Here is an 18,780-nt window from a genome sequence, read left to right on the forward strand (position 1 = left end):
ATACCAATTGAATCCATGGAAGTTCAAATCATTGCGAGGCGTACATCACAGTCTGATTCTCCGATATGAGGGCCCATTCGAGATTGTTGCTAAGGTGGGTATAATATCTTACCGACTGGACATGCCGCGTCATCTGAAAATATATCCCGTCTTCCATGCTAGCCAACTGAAACCATATTTCGAAGACATGGAAGACAAAGATCGGGCGCAATCCAGCCGCAACCAAATTTTTATTACTCCGCCAGCAACAAACAAGCAAGTGGAAGCCATCATAGACCATCAGTTGGTCCATGGAAAAGGATGTGGCAATTCGAGCACACAGTTCCTTGTTCACTGGAAAAGAACTTCGCCAGAGGAGGAATCATGGGGGAAGTATGAAGATTTGTGGAAGTTCAGGGAACATGTCCACAATTATCTTCAGTTGTACGGCGCCGGGGTCGTCGCCATTTCAAGTGGGGGAGAGTGCACCGCCCCGCCGTCACACCTATTAATTTTTCACAATTCCAGCGACGGCGTGGCTTGCCCGAGCCCAAATCTCGAACAACCATAAGTGGGAAAACAGTTAGGGCCACACATAAATCATGAGATGCCATCAGAAGGCGCCTTTAGCAGTAAGTCAGCAGACCAAGGGACAAGCAACCAAAAATGGGAAGGCATCTTTGACCTTCTGGGCCATGGTTGACAGCATGATCCCTCTAAGTCTGCCTTTCCATGCTAGAATGCACCAGGAAACTTTCCAAGCTGGAATGCACCAGGCTACTAGAATACACCAGGCAGCTTTCCAAGCTAGAATGCACGAGGCTGCTGGACAGACTTACCAGCCCTGCCAACCACCCCCTTTGTATAGCCATTTTAATTTCTATAAATAGGCTTTATACTCATTCTTTGTAAGCATCAGATATTTGAAAATACAACAGAAATGGTAACTTGCATCCCAAATCTGATTCTCTTTCTTTCATAGCTTTCTTGCTTATTTTCGTGTGATTGCCATCGCTTTAGCACAATTGTGTTATTTATTGTCTAAGGGATGAAGCTAAGTAGCAGTCAAGCTAACTTCGCTGCCCTCACCAAACCCTTAGATATGTGTGTGTGTGTGTATGTGTATGTATTTTTTTAAATATATATTTATATATATGTGTGTGTGTGTGTGTGTGTGTTTTTAAAAATTACTTAATATTTAATAATTACTTAATATATATATATATATATATATATATCAATTAAGTATTAAATATTATTTATTTTAAAGCTATTTATATAAAGGTTGACAAAAACCGACCGACTTCGGTCGGTAATATTATTAAATTATATTGTGTGTGTGTGTGTGTGTGTGTGTGTGTGTGTGTGTGTGTGTGTGTGTGTGTGTGTGTGTGTGTGTGTGTGTGTGTGTGTGTGTGTGTGTGTGTGTGTGTGTGTGTGTGTGTGTGTGTGTGTGTGTGTGTGTGTGTGTGTGTGTGTGTGTGTGTGTGTGTGTGTGTGTGTGTGTGTGTGTGTGTGTGTGTGTGTGTGTGTGTGTGTGTGTGTGTGTGTGTGTGTGTGTGTGTGTGTGTGTGTGTGTGTGTGTGTGTGTGTGTGTGTGTGTGTGTGTGTGTGTGTGTGTGTGTGTGTGTGTGTGTGTGTGTGTGTGTGTGTGTGTGTGTGTGTGTGTGTGTGTGTGTGTGTGTGTGTGTGTGTGTGTGTGTGTGTGTGTGTGTGTGTGTGTGTGTGTGTGTGTGTGTGTGTGTGTGTGTGTGCGAGGAAGCGACTTGGGAGACCGAGGAAAACATGAGGAGTAGATATCCAGACTTATTCAGCACTTCAGGTATAATTCTAAACCCGTTCGAGGACGAACGTTTGTTTAAGAGGTGGAGAATGTAATGACCCAACCAGTCATTTTAACTTTTAGAACCCCGTTCCCTAAAATAAAACTTTTCTGTAGGTGCTTATAATGATTTATGACTTGCGGGGATGGTTGGTTCGGGATTTGGAAGTGTTTGAGGTGAAATCGGAACACTTGGTTCCTTAAGTTGGCCTTAAAGTGCTAAGTTTGACTTCGGTCAACATTTTGAGAAAACGACCCCGGAATAGAATTTTGATGATTCCAACAGCTCCGTATGGTGATTTTGGACTTAGGAGCTTGATCGAAATTTTATTTGGAAGTCCGTAGTGAAATTAGGCTTGAAATGGCTAAAATAGAAATTTAAAGTTTGAAAGTTTGACTGGGGGGTGGACTTTTTGATATCGGAGTCGGAATCCAATTCCGAAAATTTTCATAGCTTCGTTATGTAATTTATGACTTGTGTGTAAAATTTGAGGTCAATCGGAGTTGATTTGATAGGTTCCGACATTGAATGTAGAATTTGAAAACTCTTAGTTTCATTAAGCTTGAATTGGGGTATGATTCATGGTTTTAGCGTTGTTTGATGTGATTTAGAGGTTCGACTAAGTTCGTATGATATTTTAAGACTTGTTGGTATATTTGGTTAAGGTCCCGAGGGTCTCGGGTGAGTTTCAGATGGTTAACGGATCAAAAGTTGGACTTAAAAAGCTGCTGCAATTTTCTCTTCTGCTGCATTTTCTGGGTTGTGATCGAGCCTCAGATCGAACCCCAGATATCGAGCCTCAGATCGAGCCCCAGATATCGATCCTCAGATCGAGCCCCAGATATCGAGCCCACGATCGAGGCCTGAGTCGAAGCCAGGGACGAGGCTCAGTATCGAAGCCTCGATCGAAGGCAAGGCTCGAGGGCATGATCGAAGATAAGGCTCGAGGGCTAGGATCGAGACCCATGCTCGATGCCCTGATCGAAGGCTCAAGCTCGATGCAATGATTGAGGCTATGATCGAAGGCCCAACCCCGATACCCTGATCGAGGCCATGACCGAGGTCCAGGCTCGAGCCTGTGATTGAAGTCACGATCAAAGGTAAGGCTCGATGGCATGATCGAAGGTATGGCTCGAGGGCTAGGATCGAGGCCCAACCCTCGATGCCCTGATCGAGGGCCATGATCGAAGCCTGATCGAGGCCCTGTTCGAGGCCCAGTTCCGAAGTGCTGGGCAGTGTTATAAACAGAGGATATTCGTCCCATTTGCCATTTTTGGCGAACTTGAGCTTGAGCAGAGGCGAATTTTGGCACATTTTCAAGGGAAAAACATTGGGGTAAGTGATTCTAACTCGGATTTGATCAATATACAAGAATATATCATTGTTTTCACAATTTAATTAGTGTTTTGAGATTGAAATTTGGAAAAGTTTAGAAATCTCATAGAAACGAAATTTTGAGATTTCGGTATCGATTCGGAGTCGGATTTGAGTGAAACTGGTATGGTTGGACTCGTAATTGAATGGGTTGTCGGATTTCATAACTTTCGTCGGATTTCGAGATGTGGGCCCCGCGGGCAAATTTTTAATTTTCGGGATTTTTATTAAAAATGTAGTATTTCCTTATAGAAGTTATTTCCTACAATCTTTAGTGATTGTACTGAATTATTTTGGCTAGATTCGAGCCAGACAGAGTTGGATAATCGTAGAAAAGGCAAAATTTTGGATTAAATTGGAGCAAGACGAGGTAAGTCTCTTGTCTAATCTTGTGAGGGGGAAATTACCTCATAGGTGATTAAGATTAAATAATTGTTGCTAATTGTGGGGGCTACGTACGCACGAGGTGATGAGAGTCCGTGCGTAGCTACTATTAATGCTAAAGTCCGGGTAGTTTAGGACTCAAAGCATGTATTACTTGTGTAAATTATATTCTTTGATTAATTAATATTAATTGATATCTATATGAATATATATTGTGAATTGTTAGATAAAGATATTAAAGGATGGAAATCTCACAGGCTTGATTGTCTGTTTTAATCAATTAATTGTTAAAAGAAATTGTTCTCCTCCCAAATTTATCTTATAACAAATATACTCTCCTTCCGGAGGCACATAAGAAAATGTCCTCCTTTCTTGTGGAGTGGGCCGAATGCCTCGGCAGGATAGATGCATCTATGGATCGCGTCGCATGTCCCTCAGCAGTGTACACGACACTCTGGATCGGGCCGTACATCCTCGGCAGAAATCGTGCTTAATAATAATAATAATTACACGATACTTTAATAATTTATTTCAGCTTGTAAAGGTAATTAGTAAATTAGAAAATCTTTGAAATTTAATGAATTATTATTCTTACTTGTTAAGGAATTAATTGTTACTCCTGTAAATGAGATTTAATTGATAAATTGGAATTTATTTGAATTAAAAGAATCTAATTAATATATTAAAAATTGATACATTTGAAGGAATTTGATTATTTTCGTAGATTAAATAAATTCTGTAAATCATATTGATTTAAATATCCTAGTTTTATTTCAATTGTTATTGACCTATAGTGAGTGTCAAAGTCGGCCATCTCGTCTCTACCACTTTGATATTAGGCTTGATACTTACTGGGTACACGTTGTTTACGTACTCATACTACACTTGCTGCACTTTTTGTGCAGGATCTGAGACAGGTACTAGTGGAGGACCTATCATCACATACCCACGTCATCCAGAGGCATAGTGGTGAGCTGCCTTTTTGAGCCGTTCTGCAGCTACCAGTGTCTCTTCTGATATTTATATTCTGTCTATTTTATTTCAGACAGTATTTGGAGTTTTGTATAATCTACTAGATGCTCATTCACTTGTGACACCAGGTCTTGGCACACACATTGGTAGAGTTTGGGTTTATATTTTCTTGGAATAAAAGTTTAACCAATGTACGTTTGATTTATTAGTTGGCTTGCCTAGCTGTAGTGTTGGGCGCCATCACGACCTACAGGTGAAATTTGGGTCGTGACAACATGGTATGAGAGCACTAGGTTCACGTAGGTCTCACAAGTTATGAGCAGACCTAATAAAGTCTTGCGGATCGGTACGGAGACGTCTGTACTTATCTTTGAGAGGCTATATGGTGTTAGGAAGCTACCTTTCTTCATATTCTATCGTGTAATTGATGTAGTACTAAATATCCTTCTCTTATTCTCTCATAGATGGTGAGAACACACTCTAATGATATTACAGACCAGGGAAGAGCTACTCCCCTAGTTGCTAGAGCCCGAGCAGAGGCCGAGGGAGGGCTCCAGCCCGTGGTAGAGGGCGAGGACGTCCCAGGACTATTCCGGTTATGCCGCCAGTGGATCCAGTAGAGAATCCCATTATTGAGGAGCAGGGTGAGGTGCCTGTGGCAGAGCCAGCTCCGGTGGACTTCACATTTGCACCAGGATTTCAGGATGTTATGGGTCGTATACTGCGATTCATGGATAATATGACTCAGGCCGGTTTATTTTCAGCAGACCCAGCCACATCTCAGGCGGGCGGGGGAGCACAGACCCCTACTGCGCAGGCTCATGGACAGGCAACTGCTGTATATCAGACCCAGGGTGCATTACCCGTGGGTGGAGTCCAGCCAGTGGCAGCAGCTACACCTGAGCCCAGGCCGGCTGTAGCCGCCGATCCTCAAAAACTATTGGACAGATGGACTAGACTACATCCTCCTGTCTTCGGGGGTGAGCGACATGAGGATCCACAGGATTTCATTGATCGTTGCAAGGATAGACTGTACAACATGAGGATATTGGAATCCCATGGGGTTGATTTCGCTACTTTTCAGCTAGAGGGTAGAGCCCGTAGATGGTGGCAGTCTTATGCTCTTGGCAGACCAGCAGATTCTCCTCCCATGACCTGGGACAGGTTCACCCGCATATTCTTGGACAGGTATATTCCACCCTCCCAGAGGGAAGAGTTGCGGTTTCAGTTTGAGCAGCTCCAGCAGGGTCAGATGTCAGTGACCGATTATGAGGCGAGGTTTTCTGAATTATCTCACCATGCACTAATGATACTCCCTACTGAGGCAGAGAGAGTACGAAGGTTTGTAGCCGGTTTACATACTGGTATTCAGGCCACTATGGCTCGAGAGGTTGAGATGGGTACTTCTTATGAGCGAGTTGTGGAGATAGCCCGGAGGATTGAGGGTGTACGTCAGCGGAGCCGAGAGCAGATTATGAGAGATAAGCGGTTCAGGTACTCTGGAGAGTTCAGAGGTGCTCCGTCCGGGGGCAGAGGTCAGTTCGTGAGGGGACAGTCCAGCAGACCCCCATATCCAGCACCACCACCTCCTCGAGGTGCTCCAGTGCGACCTTATCTCAGTGCTATCCCAGAGAGTTCTTACCGCCCATCAGCTATTCAGGGTCCTCCCAGTCCCCAGGGCCAGACACTTAGTCAGCAGCCCATCGCACTGAAGAGTTGTTACGAGTGCGGGGATCCCAGTCACATGCGGAGGTTTTGCCCCAAGCTTCGAGGTAGACCAGTACAGCAGGGTCAGCAGCCTATGCTTACCGGACAAGTTGCTCCACCAGTAGTCCGACCACCCAGAGGTGGAGGACAGGTGGGTAGGGGCCGTCCTAGAGGTGGAGGACAGGTGGGTAGGGGCCGTCCTAGAGGTGGAGGTCAGCCAGTTGGCGCTCCAGCTCGGTTCTATGCTTTTCCGGCTAGACCAGATGTAGAGGCCTCAGATGCCGTGATTACAGGTATTATTTCTGTTTGTGGGAAAGATGCCTCAGTATTATTTGATCCAGGATCTACGTATTCATATGTGTCATCTCTATTTGCTCCATTCCTGGGTGTTTCTCATGAGTCCTTGAGTACTCATGTTTATGTGTCCACTCCTGTAGGCGATTCTGTTGTGGTGAACCGGATCTACCGGTCCTGTATTATTACATTCTGTGGTTATGAAACTAGAGCAGATCTCCTATTGCTTGAGATGACCGATTTTGAAATTATTCTGGGTATGGACTGGTTATCTCCATATCATGCTATTCTAGATTGTCATGCCAAGACTGTTACCTTGGCTATTCCAGCATTGCCTAAGCTGGAGTGGAAGGGTTCGCCTGTTAGTTCGTTCAATCGAGTTATTTCTTTTATAAAGGCTCAACACATGGTTGAGAAGGGTTGTTTGGCTTATCTAGCCTATGTTCGGGATACTACTGCGAGACTCCTGTTATTGATTCAGTGCCTGTAGTTCGGGAGTTTCCCGATGTATTTTCGTCAGATCTTCCAGGTATGCCACCTGATCGTGATAATGATTTCTGTATTGACTTGGTTTCAGATACCCAGCCTATATCTATCCCACCGTATCGCATGGCTCCAAAAGAATTGAAAGAGTTGAAAGAACAGCTTGAAGAGTTACTAGCCAAAGGGTTTGTCAGACCGAGTGTATCGCCTTGGGGTGCACCAGTATTGTTTGTGAAAAAGAAGGATGGAACAATGCGGATGTGTATTGATTATCGCCAATTGAACAAAGTCACTATTAAGAACAAGTACCCGTTGCCACGTATTGATGATCTATTTGACTAGTTGCAGGGTGCTAGGGTATTCTCTAAGATCGACTTGAGGTCGGGGTACCATCAGTTGAAGATTCGGGATTCGGATGTTCCGAAGACTGCTTTCCGTACTAGATATGGTCATTATGAGTTTCTGGTAATGTCTTTTGGTTTAACTAATGCACCAGCAGCATTTATGGATCTGATGAACAGGGTATTCAGGCCATATATTGACTCATTTGTCATTGTCTTCATTGATGACATTTTGATCTACTCACGTAGTAAGGAGGAGCATGAACAGCATATGAGAGTAGTGCTTCAGACATTGCGGGAACAAAAGCTATATGCTAAGTTCTCTAAATGTGAGTTTTGGCTAGAGTCTGTAGCATTTTTGGGACATATCGTATCGGGCGAAGGTATTAAAGTTGATCCCAAAAAGATTGAGGCAGTTCAGAATTGGCATCGTCCCACTTCGGTGACGGAGATCAGGAGTTTTCTGGGTTTGGCAGGTTATTATCGTCGGTTCGTGGAAGGTTTTTCATCTATTGCAGCACCTTTGACCAAATTAACCCAGAAGGGTGCTCCATTCCGATGGTCCGATGATTGTGAGGTGAGCTTTCAGAAGCTCAAGACATCATTGACTACAACACCAGTGTTAGTGTTGCCTTCTGGTTCGGGGATGTATACAGTGTATTGTGACGCTTCGCACGTTGGCTTGGGTTGTGTATTGATGCAGGAAGGGCAAGTTATTGCATATGCTTCACGTCAGCTGAAGCCCCACGAAAAGAATTATCCGGTACATGATTTGGAGTTAGCTGCGATTGTTCACGCTCTTAAGATTTGGAGGCATTATCTTTATGGGGTGTCTTGCGAAGTTTACACTGATCATCGCAGTTTGCAGCATTTGTTCAAGCAGAGGGATCTAAATTTGAGGCAGCGCAGATGGCTGGAGTTACTAAAAGATTATGATATTACTATCTTGTATCATCCGGGCAAAGCAAATGTGGTTGCAGATGCCTTGAGCAGAAAGGCAGAGAGTATGGGTAGTTTGGCTTTCATTTCAGCAGAGGAAAGGCCATTAGCCTCAGATATTCAGTCCTTGGCTAACAGACTTGTGAGGCTGGATATTTCAGAGCCCAGCCGAGTTCTTGCATGTGTTGTGGCCCGGTCTTCACTATTTGAACAAATCAAGGCTCGACAGTATGATGACCCACACCTGGTGGTTCTTCGTGAAACGGTACTACGAGGTGGTACCAAGGAAGTCACTATTGGTGCAGATGGTGTTCTACGACTCCAGGATCGTCTGTGTGTTCCTAATGTGGATGAACTGAGGAAAAAGATCCTGGAAGAGGCACACAGTTCTCGATATTCTATTCATCCAGGTGCTACTAAGATGTATCGTGACTTGAGGCAACATTATTGGTGGCGACGAATGAAAAAGGACATAGTTGAGTATGTAGCTCGGTGTCTAAATTGTCAGCAAGTTAAATATGAGCACCAGAGGCCAGGTGGCCTACTCCAGCAGATGACCATACCAGAGCGGAAATGGGAACAAATTACTATGGATTTTGTAGTTGGGTTGCCGCGGACCTTGAGAAAGTTTGATGCAGTTTGGGTGATTGTTGACAAGTTGACCAAGTCGGCACATTTTATTCCTGTTGTGACTACGTATACTTCAGAGAGGTTGGCCCAAATTTATATTCAGGAGATAGTTCGGTTGCACGGTGTGCCAATTTCCATCATATCAGATAGAGGCCCTCAGTTTACTTTACATTTCTGGAGAGCAGTACAGAGTGAGTTGGGGACCCGTGTAGAGCTCAGCACAGCCTTTCATCCGCAGATCGATGGACAGTCAGAGAGGACAATTCAGATTTTGGAGGATATGCTCAGGGCATGTGTGATTGACTTTGGAGGTCAGTGGGATCGTTTCCTGCCTTTGGCCGAGTTTGCTTATAATAACAGTTACCAATCCACCATCGAGATGGCTCTATTTGAGGATTTATATGGTCGGCGATGTTGTTCACCTATTGGATGGTTTGAGCCAGTGAGGCTAAGTTATATGGTACTGATTTGCTAAGGGATGCCTTGGAAAAGGTAAAGTTGATTCAGGAGCGACTTCGTACAGCACAGTCCAGACAAAAGAGTTACGCTGATCAGAAAGCGCGTGATATATCATTTATGGTAGGTGAAAAAGTTCTCTTGAAGGTTTCGCCGATGAAGGGAATTATGAGATTTGGGAAGAAGGGCAAATTGAGCCCAAGGTTTATAGGCCCATTTAAGGTGTTGAAACGAGTTGGGAAGGTTGCTTATGAGCTTGCCTTGCCTCCCAGCCTATCGGGAGTTCATCCGGTTTTTCACGTATCTATGCTCCGGAAGTATCATGCCGACCTATCACATGTGTTAGACTTTAGCACAGTTCAGCTAGATAATAGCTTGGGTTATGAAGAGGAGCCAATTGCCATTGTTGATAAACAGGTTCGCCAGTTAAGATCCAAGAGGGTTTCTGCAGTAAAAGTCCAGTGGAGGGGCCAACCAGTCGAGGAAGCGACTTGGGAGGCCGAGGAAAACATGCAGAGCAGATATCCAGACTTATTCAGCACTTCAGGTATAATTCTAAACCCGTTCGAGGACGAACATTTGTTTAAGAGGTGGAGAATATAATGACCCAACCAGTCATTTTAACTTTTAGAACCCCTTTCCCTAAAATAAAACTTTTCGCAGGTGCTTGTAATGATTTATGACTTGCGGGGATGGTTGGTTCGGGATTTGGAAGTGTTTGAGGTGAAACCGGAATACTTGGTTCCTTAAGTTGGCCTTAAAGTGCTAAGTTTGACTTCGGTCAATATTTTGAGAAAATGACCCCAGAATAGAATTTTGATGATTCCAACAGCTCCGTATGGTGATTTTGGACTTAGGAGCGTGATCGGAATTTTATTTGGAAGTCCGTAGTGAAATTAGGCTTGAAATGGCTAAAATAGGAATTTAAAGTTTGGAAGTTTGACCGAGGGGTTGACTTTTTGATATCGGAGTCGGAATCCAATTCCGAAAATTTTTATAGCTCCGTTATGTAATTTATGACTTGTGTGTAAAATTTGAGGTCAATCGGAGTTGATTTGATAGGTTCCGACATTGAATGTAGAATTTGAAAACTCTTAGTTTCATTAAGCTTGAATTGGGGTATGATTCATGGTTTTAGCGTTGTTTGATGTGATTTAGAGGTTCGACTAAGTTCGTATGATATTTTAGGACTTGTTGGTATATTTGGTTGAGGTCCCGAGGGCCTCGGGTGAGTTTCAGATGGTTAACGGATCAAAAGTTGGACTTAAAAAGCTGCTGCAATTTTCTCTTCTGCTGCATTTTCTGGGTTGTGATCGAGCCCCAGATATCGAGCCCACGATCGAGGCCTGAGTCGAAGCGAGGGACGAGGCTCAGTATCGAAGCCTCGATCGAAGGCAAGGCTCGAGGGCATGATCGAAGATAAGGCTCGAGGGCTAGGATCGAGACCCATGCTCGATGCCCTGATCGAAGGCTCAAGCTCGATACAATGATTGAGGCTATGATCGAAGGCCCAACCTCGATACCCTGATTGAGGCCATGACCGAGGTCCAGGATCGAGCCTGTGATCGAAGGTAAGGCTCGATGGCATGATCGAAGGTATGGCTCGAGGGCTAGGATCGAGGCCCAACCCTCGATGCCCTGATCGAGGGCCATGATCGAAGCCTGATCGAGGCCCTGTTCGAGGCCTAGTTCCGAAGTGCTGTGCAGTGTTATAAACAGAGGACATTCGTCCCATTTGCCATTTTTGGCGAACTTGAGCTTGAGCAGAGGCGACTTTTGGCAGATTTTCAAGGGAAAAACATTGGGGTAAGTGATTCTAACTCGGATTTGATCAATATACAAGAATATATCATTGTTTTCACAATTTAATTAGTGTTTTGAGATTGAAATTTGGAAAAGTTTAGAAATCTCATAGAAACGAAATTTTGAGATTTCGGTATCGATTCGGAGTCGGATTTGAGTGAAACTGGTATGGTTGGACTCGTAATTGAATGGGTTGTCGAATTTCATAACTTTCGTCGGATTTCGAGATGTGGGCCCCGCGGGCAAATTTTTAATTAATTTCGGAATTTTTATTAAAAATGTAGTATTTCCTTATAGAAGTTATTTCCTACAATCTTTAGTGATTGTACTGAATTATTTTGGCTAGATTCGAGCCAGACAGAGTTGGATAATCGTGAAAAAGGCAAAATTTTGGATTAAATTGGAGCAAGACGAGGTAAGTCTCTTGTCTAATCTTGTGAGGAGAAAATTACCTCATAGGTAATTAAGATTAAATAATTGTTGCTAATTGTGGGGGCTACGTACGCACGAGGTGACGAGAGTCCGTGCGTAGCTACTATTAATGCTAAAGTCCGGGTAGTTTAGGACCCAAAGCATGTATTACTTGTGTAAATTGTATTCTTTGATTAATTAATATTAATTGATATCTGTATGAATATATATTGTGAATTGTTAGATAAAGATATTAAAGGATGGAAATCTCACAGGCTTGATTGTTTGTTTTAATCAATTAATTGTTAAAAGAAATTGTTCTCCTCCCAAATTTATCTTATAACAAATATACTCTCCTTCCGGAGGCACATAAGAAAATGTGCTCCTTTCTTGTGGAGCGGGCCGAACGCCTCGGCAGGATAGATGCATCTATGGATCGCGCCGCACGTCCCTCGATAGTGTACACGACACTCTGGATCGGGCCGTATGTCCTCGGCAGAAATCGTGCTTAATAATAATAATAATTATACGATACTTTAATAATTTATTTCAGCTTGTAAAGGTAATTAGTAAATTAGAAAATCTTTGAAATTTAATGAATTATTATTCTTGCTTGTTAAGGAATTAATTGTTACTCCTGTAAATGAGATTTAATTGATAAATTGGAATTTATTTGAATTAAAAGAATCTAATTAATATATTAAAAATTGATACATTTGAAGGAATTTGATTATTTTCGTAGATTAAATAAATTCTGTAAATCATATTGATTTAAATATCCTAGTTTTATTTCAATTGTTATTGACCTATAGTGAGTGTCAAAGTCGGCCATCTCGTCTCTACCACTTTGATATTAGGCTTGATACTTACTGGGTACACGTTGTTTACATACTCATACTACACTTGCTGCACTTTTTGTGCAGGATCTGAGACAGGTACTAGTGGAGGACCTATCATCACATACCCACGTCATCCAGAGGCATAGTGGTGAGCTGCCTTTCTGAGCCGTTCTGCAGCTACCAGTGTCTCTTCTGATATTTATATTCTGTCTATTTTATTTCAGACAGTATTTGGAGTTTTGTATAATCTACTAGATGCTCATTCACTTGTGACACCAGGTCTTGGCACACACATTGGTAGAGTTTGGGTTTATATTTTCTTGGAATAAAAGTTTAACCAATGTACGTTTGATTTATTAGTTGGCTTGCCTAGCTGTAGTGTTGGGCGCCATCACGACCTACAGGTGAAATTTGGGTCGTGACAATAGTATATAAGCTATATTCGATATAACATTAGCTATATTAAGATGTATATATATATATATATATATATATATATATAAAGCTATATTCGTTAATATAGCATTAATATGTATATATATGTTGTTGTTGCTACAACTTAAGTATTAATATAGCACTACATCTTATAGAACTATATATAAAATGTACCTATAGTATAATATAGTATATATATAGCAATTAAGTATTAAATATTATTTATTTTAAAGCTATTTATATAAAGGTTGACAAAAACCGACCGACTTCGGTCGGGTATATTATTAAATTTATATTTTAATTATTTTTTCCGACCGAACTCGGTCGGAAATATTTAATTATAACTTATTCCGGTTGGTAAATTAAATATATATAATTTTTGTTATATTAAAAACCAATTTTCTTGGGCGGGAAATCATAATTTCAAATATTCCAACCGAAATCGTTCTAAAAAGTTTGAAAACTTTTAATAAAAAAATATTTTTGTAGATTATATGCAAGTGTGACTAGGTCTTAGTCAAATATTGACCAATTTCTGACCGAAATCGGTTGGAAATTTTATTTTATTTTTGTTCTTTGACTTTTGCGACCAATTTACTTAATTTTCGATCGAGTTCGGTTGATATGCTTTGGACGAAATATACCTGTTTTCTAGTAGTGTGATTCAAATAAGTATTTAAAATAACTTTAAAAATTGTACGTGCTTACGGGTAGGTCTAATTACAAAACATAGAATGAAAGTTTATAGAGATTCTTTGAATTTTTTATTAGAGTTTTTGCTTATACTATGATTGCAAAAAGTAATCAAATGGACTTTATTGTGGAATTTTTTAATTTGGTTTTGGTTTTTCTGTATACCTTCTTGTAACTATAAAGTTGATTTTTCTTTTTTGCTGTAGAGCTAGAGAGTTCTTATTGGATTGAGTCCCCAAGATTGGAGGTCATGATTGATGCTTTGTAACATCAATTACAAGAGTAAGATAACAATCGGACAAGCAAATCGATATGCTTAACCAAAAAAAAAAAAGAACTAATGTAAATTTGCTTATATATAGATATTGAGTTATTCACACAGCAATTTACTTTTGGTAATTTGATGTACCTTTATATACTCTCTATTCCCTTTTAGTTGTCCACAATAAACTTTATATTCTCCTTAATAAGTAATGAATAAAGTACATATTTTACCATAATACCCATAATTTTCGGAAATAACTTGTTGATAGTAGGAGTAAAAAAAAATAATAATTATTTTTATCTTGAAATGCTAAAGTGAAAAAGAAAAAGAGAAAATGTATTTTCAGGTGTAATATAATATTTTTTTTACAAGATGTATATGAGTTATAAATTAATTAACAAATAACACAAGAATTTGGATTTTCCTCCATACTATAGACCCTATAGTGTTGTGTCATATCAGGATTATAATTCTTGTAAAGTTTTACAAGCTCTGAAACTTGTTCATTCTCTTCTTTCTTGCCTTGTCCATCTTTTTTGTTTCCTCCATTTTTATTCCCACTTTGATCTTCTTTCTTCTTTTCTGGCTCTTTTGCTGGCCCTACTGTTAATATTTCTGGATGCCATGTTTTCTTCAATTTTCTCACCACTTGAACTGGATCAATATCTCCTACTACTGTTAATTTTTTCTCTTTCAGATCAATTGATAGATTTTCAATCCCTGTTGAACAAAAAAAATAAAAATAAACATCTCCTCCGATCGAGTCAGTGTGCGTATGTATATATGCAGTCAAACCTCTCTATAACCGCCTCGTTTATTCCGATAGATGCTATAGTAAAGTGATGTTATAGATGACATATATTATAACATAGCATAAAAATCGATTTCGAGAAAAACTTGGCTTTTATAGTGAATGACTATTATATAGTGATATTGTTATAGAAAGGACTGACGGTAACTGAATCAATACTGTGGTACATTGACAGAGACACTTCCAATCAAGTGGGTGTCATTCAACATCACTTTTTGATGAAAATTTTAATTGAATTTCTATATGTATAATATTTTTTAAAAAGAAATAGTATTTGTATAGACAATAAGGTTGACACTTGCTTAAAACTAATGTAAAGTGCATATCAGTTACATCGGGAAATAAAGTGTTAGAATCCCATTATCCTCACCCAAATTCAAAGGGCAAAGTATCAACGCATTCACGCAAGGTATGAGAAAAGGCCGCACCCCAAGGATGTGATGTAGATAGTCTACCCTACTGCAAGCATTAATGGTTGTTTTCACGGCTCTAATAAAGACCCAAACTCGTATACAAGTCAGAATTGTAATAATTGGTCCATACTTTTAGCACAAAATTCTGTGTATGCTATTATTTCTAGAAATGCAAAAGGAAGAGGCATTGAATTGTGCAATTATTTTATTTAAAAGTTTAAATTGTTAGTTAAATAGAACATATAATTATATACATAATTATGACTTTACCGTACACGCTTCCTTACGAGCTTAATTCTTTTTTTATGACTAAGAATGTGGAAATTCTTCTTATCAGTAAATGGATGGAAAAAAACATAAAAAATGAAGAAGAGGATGTACCTGAGAGGGTAGAGACAGCTTTCATAGCCTTTTGTTTCCCTTTGTCATCATATACCTCTAATTTCAAAACAACTTTCTGCAGATATATCAAAACAAATTAAAGCCTGAAAATGATGAAGAAGTTTATGAAAAAATCAAGAATACAACAAAAAAAAAAAAAAAAAAAAAAACCAAGTGTAATCCCACGAGTGGGGTCTGGGGAGGGTAGTATGTACGCAGACATTACCCTACCTTCAAGAAGGTAGAGAGGTTGTTTCCGAAAGACCCTCGGCTTAGAAAAGATAAAAGGAAAAGATAAAAGGAAGGGTAGCAGCAATCACGATAATTCTAAAACCGAAGAAAAAATACAAAGATACAAAATTAAAACTAAATATTGTAATAAGAAGGCCGAAACGAAAGTAACGACAAGTAATCACATAAATCAAGAAATACGAAAATACATAACTAACACTAACTCATAACCAAGAATAATGAAAACAAAAAGAGAAACATAGGAGAAAAAAGAAACTTTCAGCTGATTATTTTGTGAGTAAATTGTAGGAGGAGGAAATTATACGTACCTTCATTTTGCTTTAATACAGTTTCTAGGCTAGAATACTTAGAATTTGTAAGAAATCAACACATTAAATTAATTATTTGAGAAGTTGGAGGTGAGAATGAGAATGTAGAGATTGATTATATATATGTAATGTTTTTGTCAATATTATATTTGGGGGTTAGTTAGAAGAAGAAATTCCTTGTAGAACAAGGAAAAAAGATGACAACGTGCTGAATAAAATAAAGGAAATAATGCTAAAAAGGACAATTTTTAGAGAGGAAAAAAAAATGGACAGATTTCTAGAAAGGCAGATAAAGACTTGACCAACGTCTAGAGCAAGCTACTGAATTTTACTAGTCTAGAACGCCAATATACAAATGATTCAAAACATTAAGAGATATAATGGATAATTTCATCAAATAATTCTTAAGAATAATACTATTAATTAAATATTTTTAATGGGTGTGACAATGTTTTCGGTAACACTTGCTTTGGAGCGGAGAAATTACTAGTCCAATTACAAATAATTTCAGTAATTGATATATTATGATAAGTAAATTATTATAATATGTTAAATTACAGTACTAGTCTAATTAAAAATAAGTTCAATAATTGATATATTGTAGTAAGTAAATTATTATAACATGTTAAATTACCGCAATGATGTAAAAATATCTTATGTAGTTAGTAAATATAGCATTAACTCTTAATTTAATTATGACTGGGATGGCCAAAACTTCCTGGTTCATATTGATATAAGCCGTTGCATAAACTGAAAAGTTTTCAAGCCTTACTTGTACTTAATTTCGAAATTAAATTTGAGATAAGTTTATTTCACATTTGGTTAGGACAAAATTCCGAAATAACTAATTCCAGACTTATTTATCCTGGGATTGTAATGTTATTATTATTTATCCCTATGAAAATGTGAGATAACTAATACCGAGATTATTAATTATAGGATAACTTCTTTCCATCCAAACAACCGTTAGTGTTAAACATGATATTACCAATTTATGCTCTAATCATAGCCATAATCATGTGCTAATAATATAATTAACTTTTGAAATATTCCTTTGTGCGTAATCAGTCAAAAGGCTAATACCCACCCGCGGTTTTAACAAGAAGCGTCTAGAATACGTTCAAGTGGTTTGGAGTTTTGTGAAAATAATTTAATTTGGAGTACGGATTGCATTCTCTTCCAAGATAAGGCTGCTGACAACAACTCATCAAATAAAAGATTATTGAATTTAGTTTATATTCAGCGCAATTATACATGTTGTAGAATGTCATTTACCTTATTTTTAAGTTACTAGTTTATTTGTTAAAAATAATCACCTTTAATAACTTTTAGGGTGATCTAATAGTGTTTCAAAAAGTGGCAATTTTTCTTAAGGATCGATATTAATAGTCGAGTTTTTACTTGTAATAGAGTATGTAGTAAAAGTTTTTGGTTTGGTTACCTTATTATCTTGATGTCGTTATTCCTTTTGTTACTATTTTTTTTTCATTACTGTATCTATTGTAATATTTCTTTTCAGTAATATTGTGATTATTGAGCTGAGGGTCTATCGGATACAACCTTTATGTAATGATCCAAACAGTCATTTTAGCTTTTAGAACCCCGTTCCCTAAAATAAAACTCCCTGTATGTACTTTTAATGATTTATGACTTGCGGGGATGGTTGGTTCGGGATTTGAAAGTGTTTGGGTTGAAATTGCAACACTTGGTTCCTTAAGTTAGCCTTAAAAGGCCAAGTTTGACTTCGGTCAACATTTTGAGAAAACGACCCCGGAATCGGGATTTGACGGTTCCTATAGGTTCGTATGATGATTTTGGACTTGGGCGTATGTTCGAATCGGGTTTTGGATAACCCGGGAGCGTTTTGACGCTTAATAGTGAAAATCAACTATTTGAAGGTTTAAAGTTCTTTAAATTTGGTTTGGAGTAGGTTTGGAGTAATGGAGGTTAGTTTGGAATTCTATGTCTGAGAATAGTTCTGTTTAATGATTTATGACTTGCACGCAAATTTTCATGTCATTCCGAGTAGTTTAAGTACGTTTCGGCGCATTGGAAGTAAAGTGAAGAACTTGAAGTTCTTAAGTTTGATTCAATTTGGTTTGAGGTGTGATTCTTAGTTTTGATGTTGTTTTACACGTTCCGAGAGTTCGAGCGAGTCCGTTTTATGATTTCAAACTTGTTGATATATTTGGGCGGGCCCCCGAGGGCCCCGAGTGTTAACCGAACGAGGTTCGGACCAATTTTGAAATTTGGAGGAAGAACTGAAGCTTTCTGCTTCTGGTACAATCGCACCTGCGCTTGGACGGTCGCAGGTATGACCATCGCAAATGCGACGTTTGTTCGCAGAAGCGAAAGGAGGAGGGAATGCCTGCCACCGTAGGTGCGGAACTTTGGCGCACCTGCGAACGCGCAGGTGCGAGGCTAGGCGCGCAAATGCGAGGCTTGGTCAGGCGAGTGAAACTCGCACCTGCGAGGCTTTTGCGCAGGTGCGAAGCCGCAATTGCGTTCCCACCTCCGCAAGTACGAAAGGCCTGTTTGGCAGAAAGCTTAAAAGAACGAGAATCAACCATTTTTGCCTGTTTTCTCTCCATATTTGGGTGATTTCAGAGCATTTTGAGAGGAGATTTCAACTAACAACTTGGAGGTAAGTTAATTCTACACACCTTGAGTTAAATACATAGACTATGGGTAGATTATAACTAATAAATCTTAGAAATCAAAGGTTTAGATGAAAAATCTAGATTTTTATAAAAATGAGATTTTAACCACGAAAATGATTATGGAATT

The 18,780-nt window shown here is 39.4% G+C and overlaps 1 protein-coding gene across 1 annotated transcript; it reads right to left on the reverse strand.

Moving 5' to 3' along the window:
* Positions 1 to 14,146: 14,146 nt before the first annotated feature.
* Positions 14,147 to 16,130, reverse strand: LOC107777082 (heavy metal-associated isoprenylated plant protein 39). Its single transcript, XM_016597060.2, has 3 exons — positions 15,994 to 16,130; positions 15,434 to 15,509; positions 14,147 to 14,548 (listed from the first exon to the last, which is right to left on the reverse strand). The coding sequence occupies exons 1-3, from the start codon at positions 15,997 to 15,999 to the stop codon at positions 14,223 to 14,225; spliced, it is 408 nt and encodes a 135-aa protein (XP_016452546.1). The 5' UTR covers positions 16,000 to 16,130; the 3' UTR covers positions 14,147 to 14,222.
* Between the last annotated feature and the right edge of the window lie 2,650 nt (positions 16,131 to 18,780).

Source organism: Nicotiana tabacum, chromosome 15 (genome assembly GCF_000715075.1).
Source record: "Nicotiana tabacum cultivar K326 chromosome 15, ASM71507v2, whole genome shotgun sequence".
In the NCBI taxonomy this organism is placed as follows: domain Eukaryota; kingdom Viridiplantae; phylum Streptophyta; class Magnoliopsida; order Solanales; family Solanaceae; genus Nicotiana; species Nicotiana tabacum.

Coding starts and splice junctions, on each gene's coding strand:
- LOC107777082 (XM_016597060.2), bottom strand. Junction 14,549..15,433: donor AGCTGTCTCTACCCTCTCAG/GTACATCCTCTT, acceptor TTTGTTCAACAG/GGATTGAAAATCTATCAATT.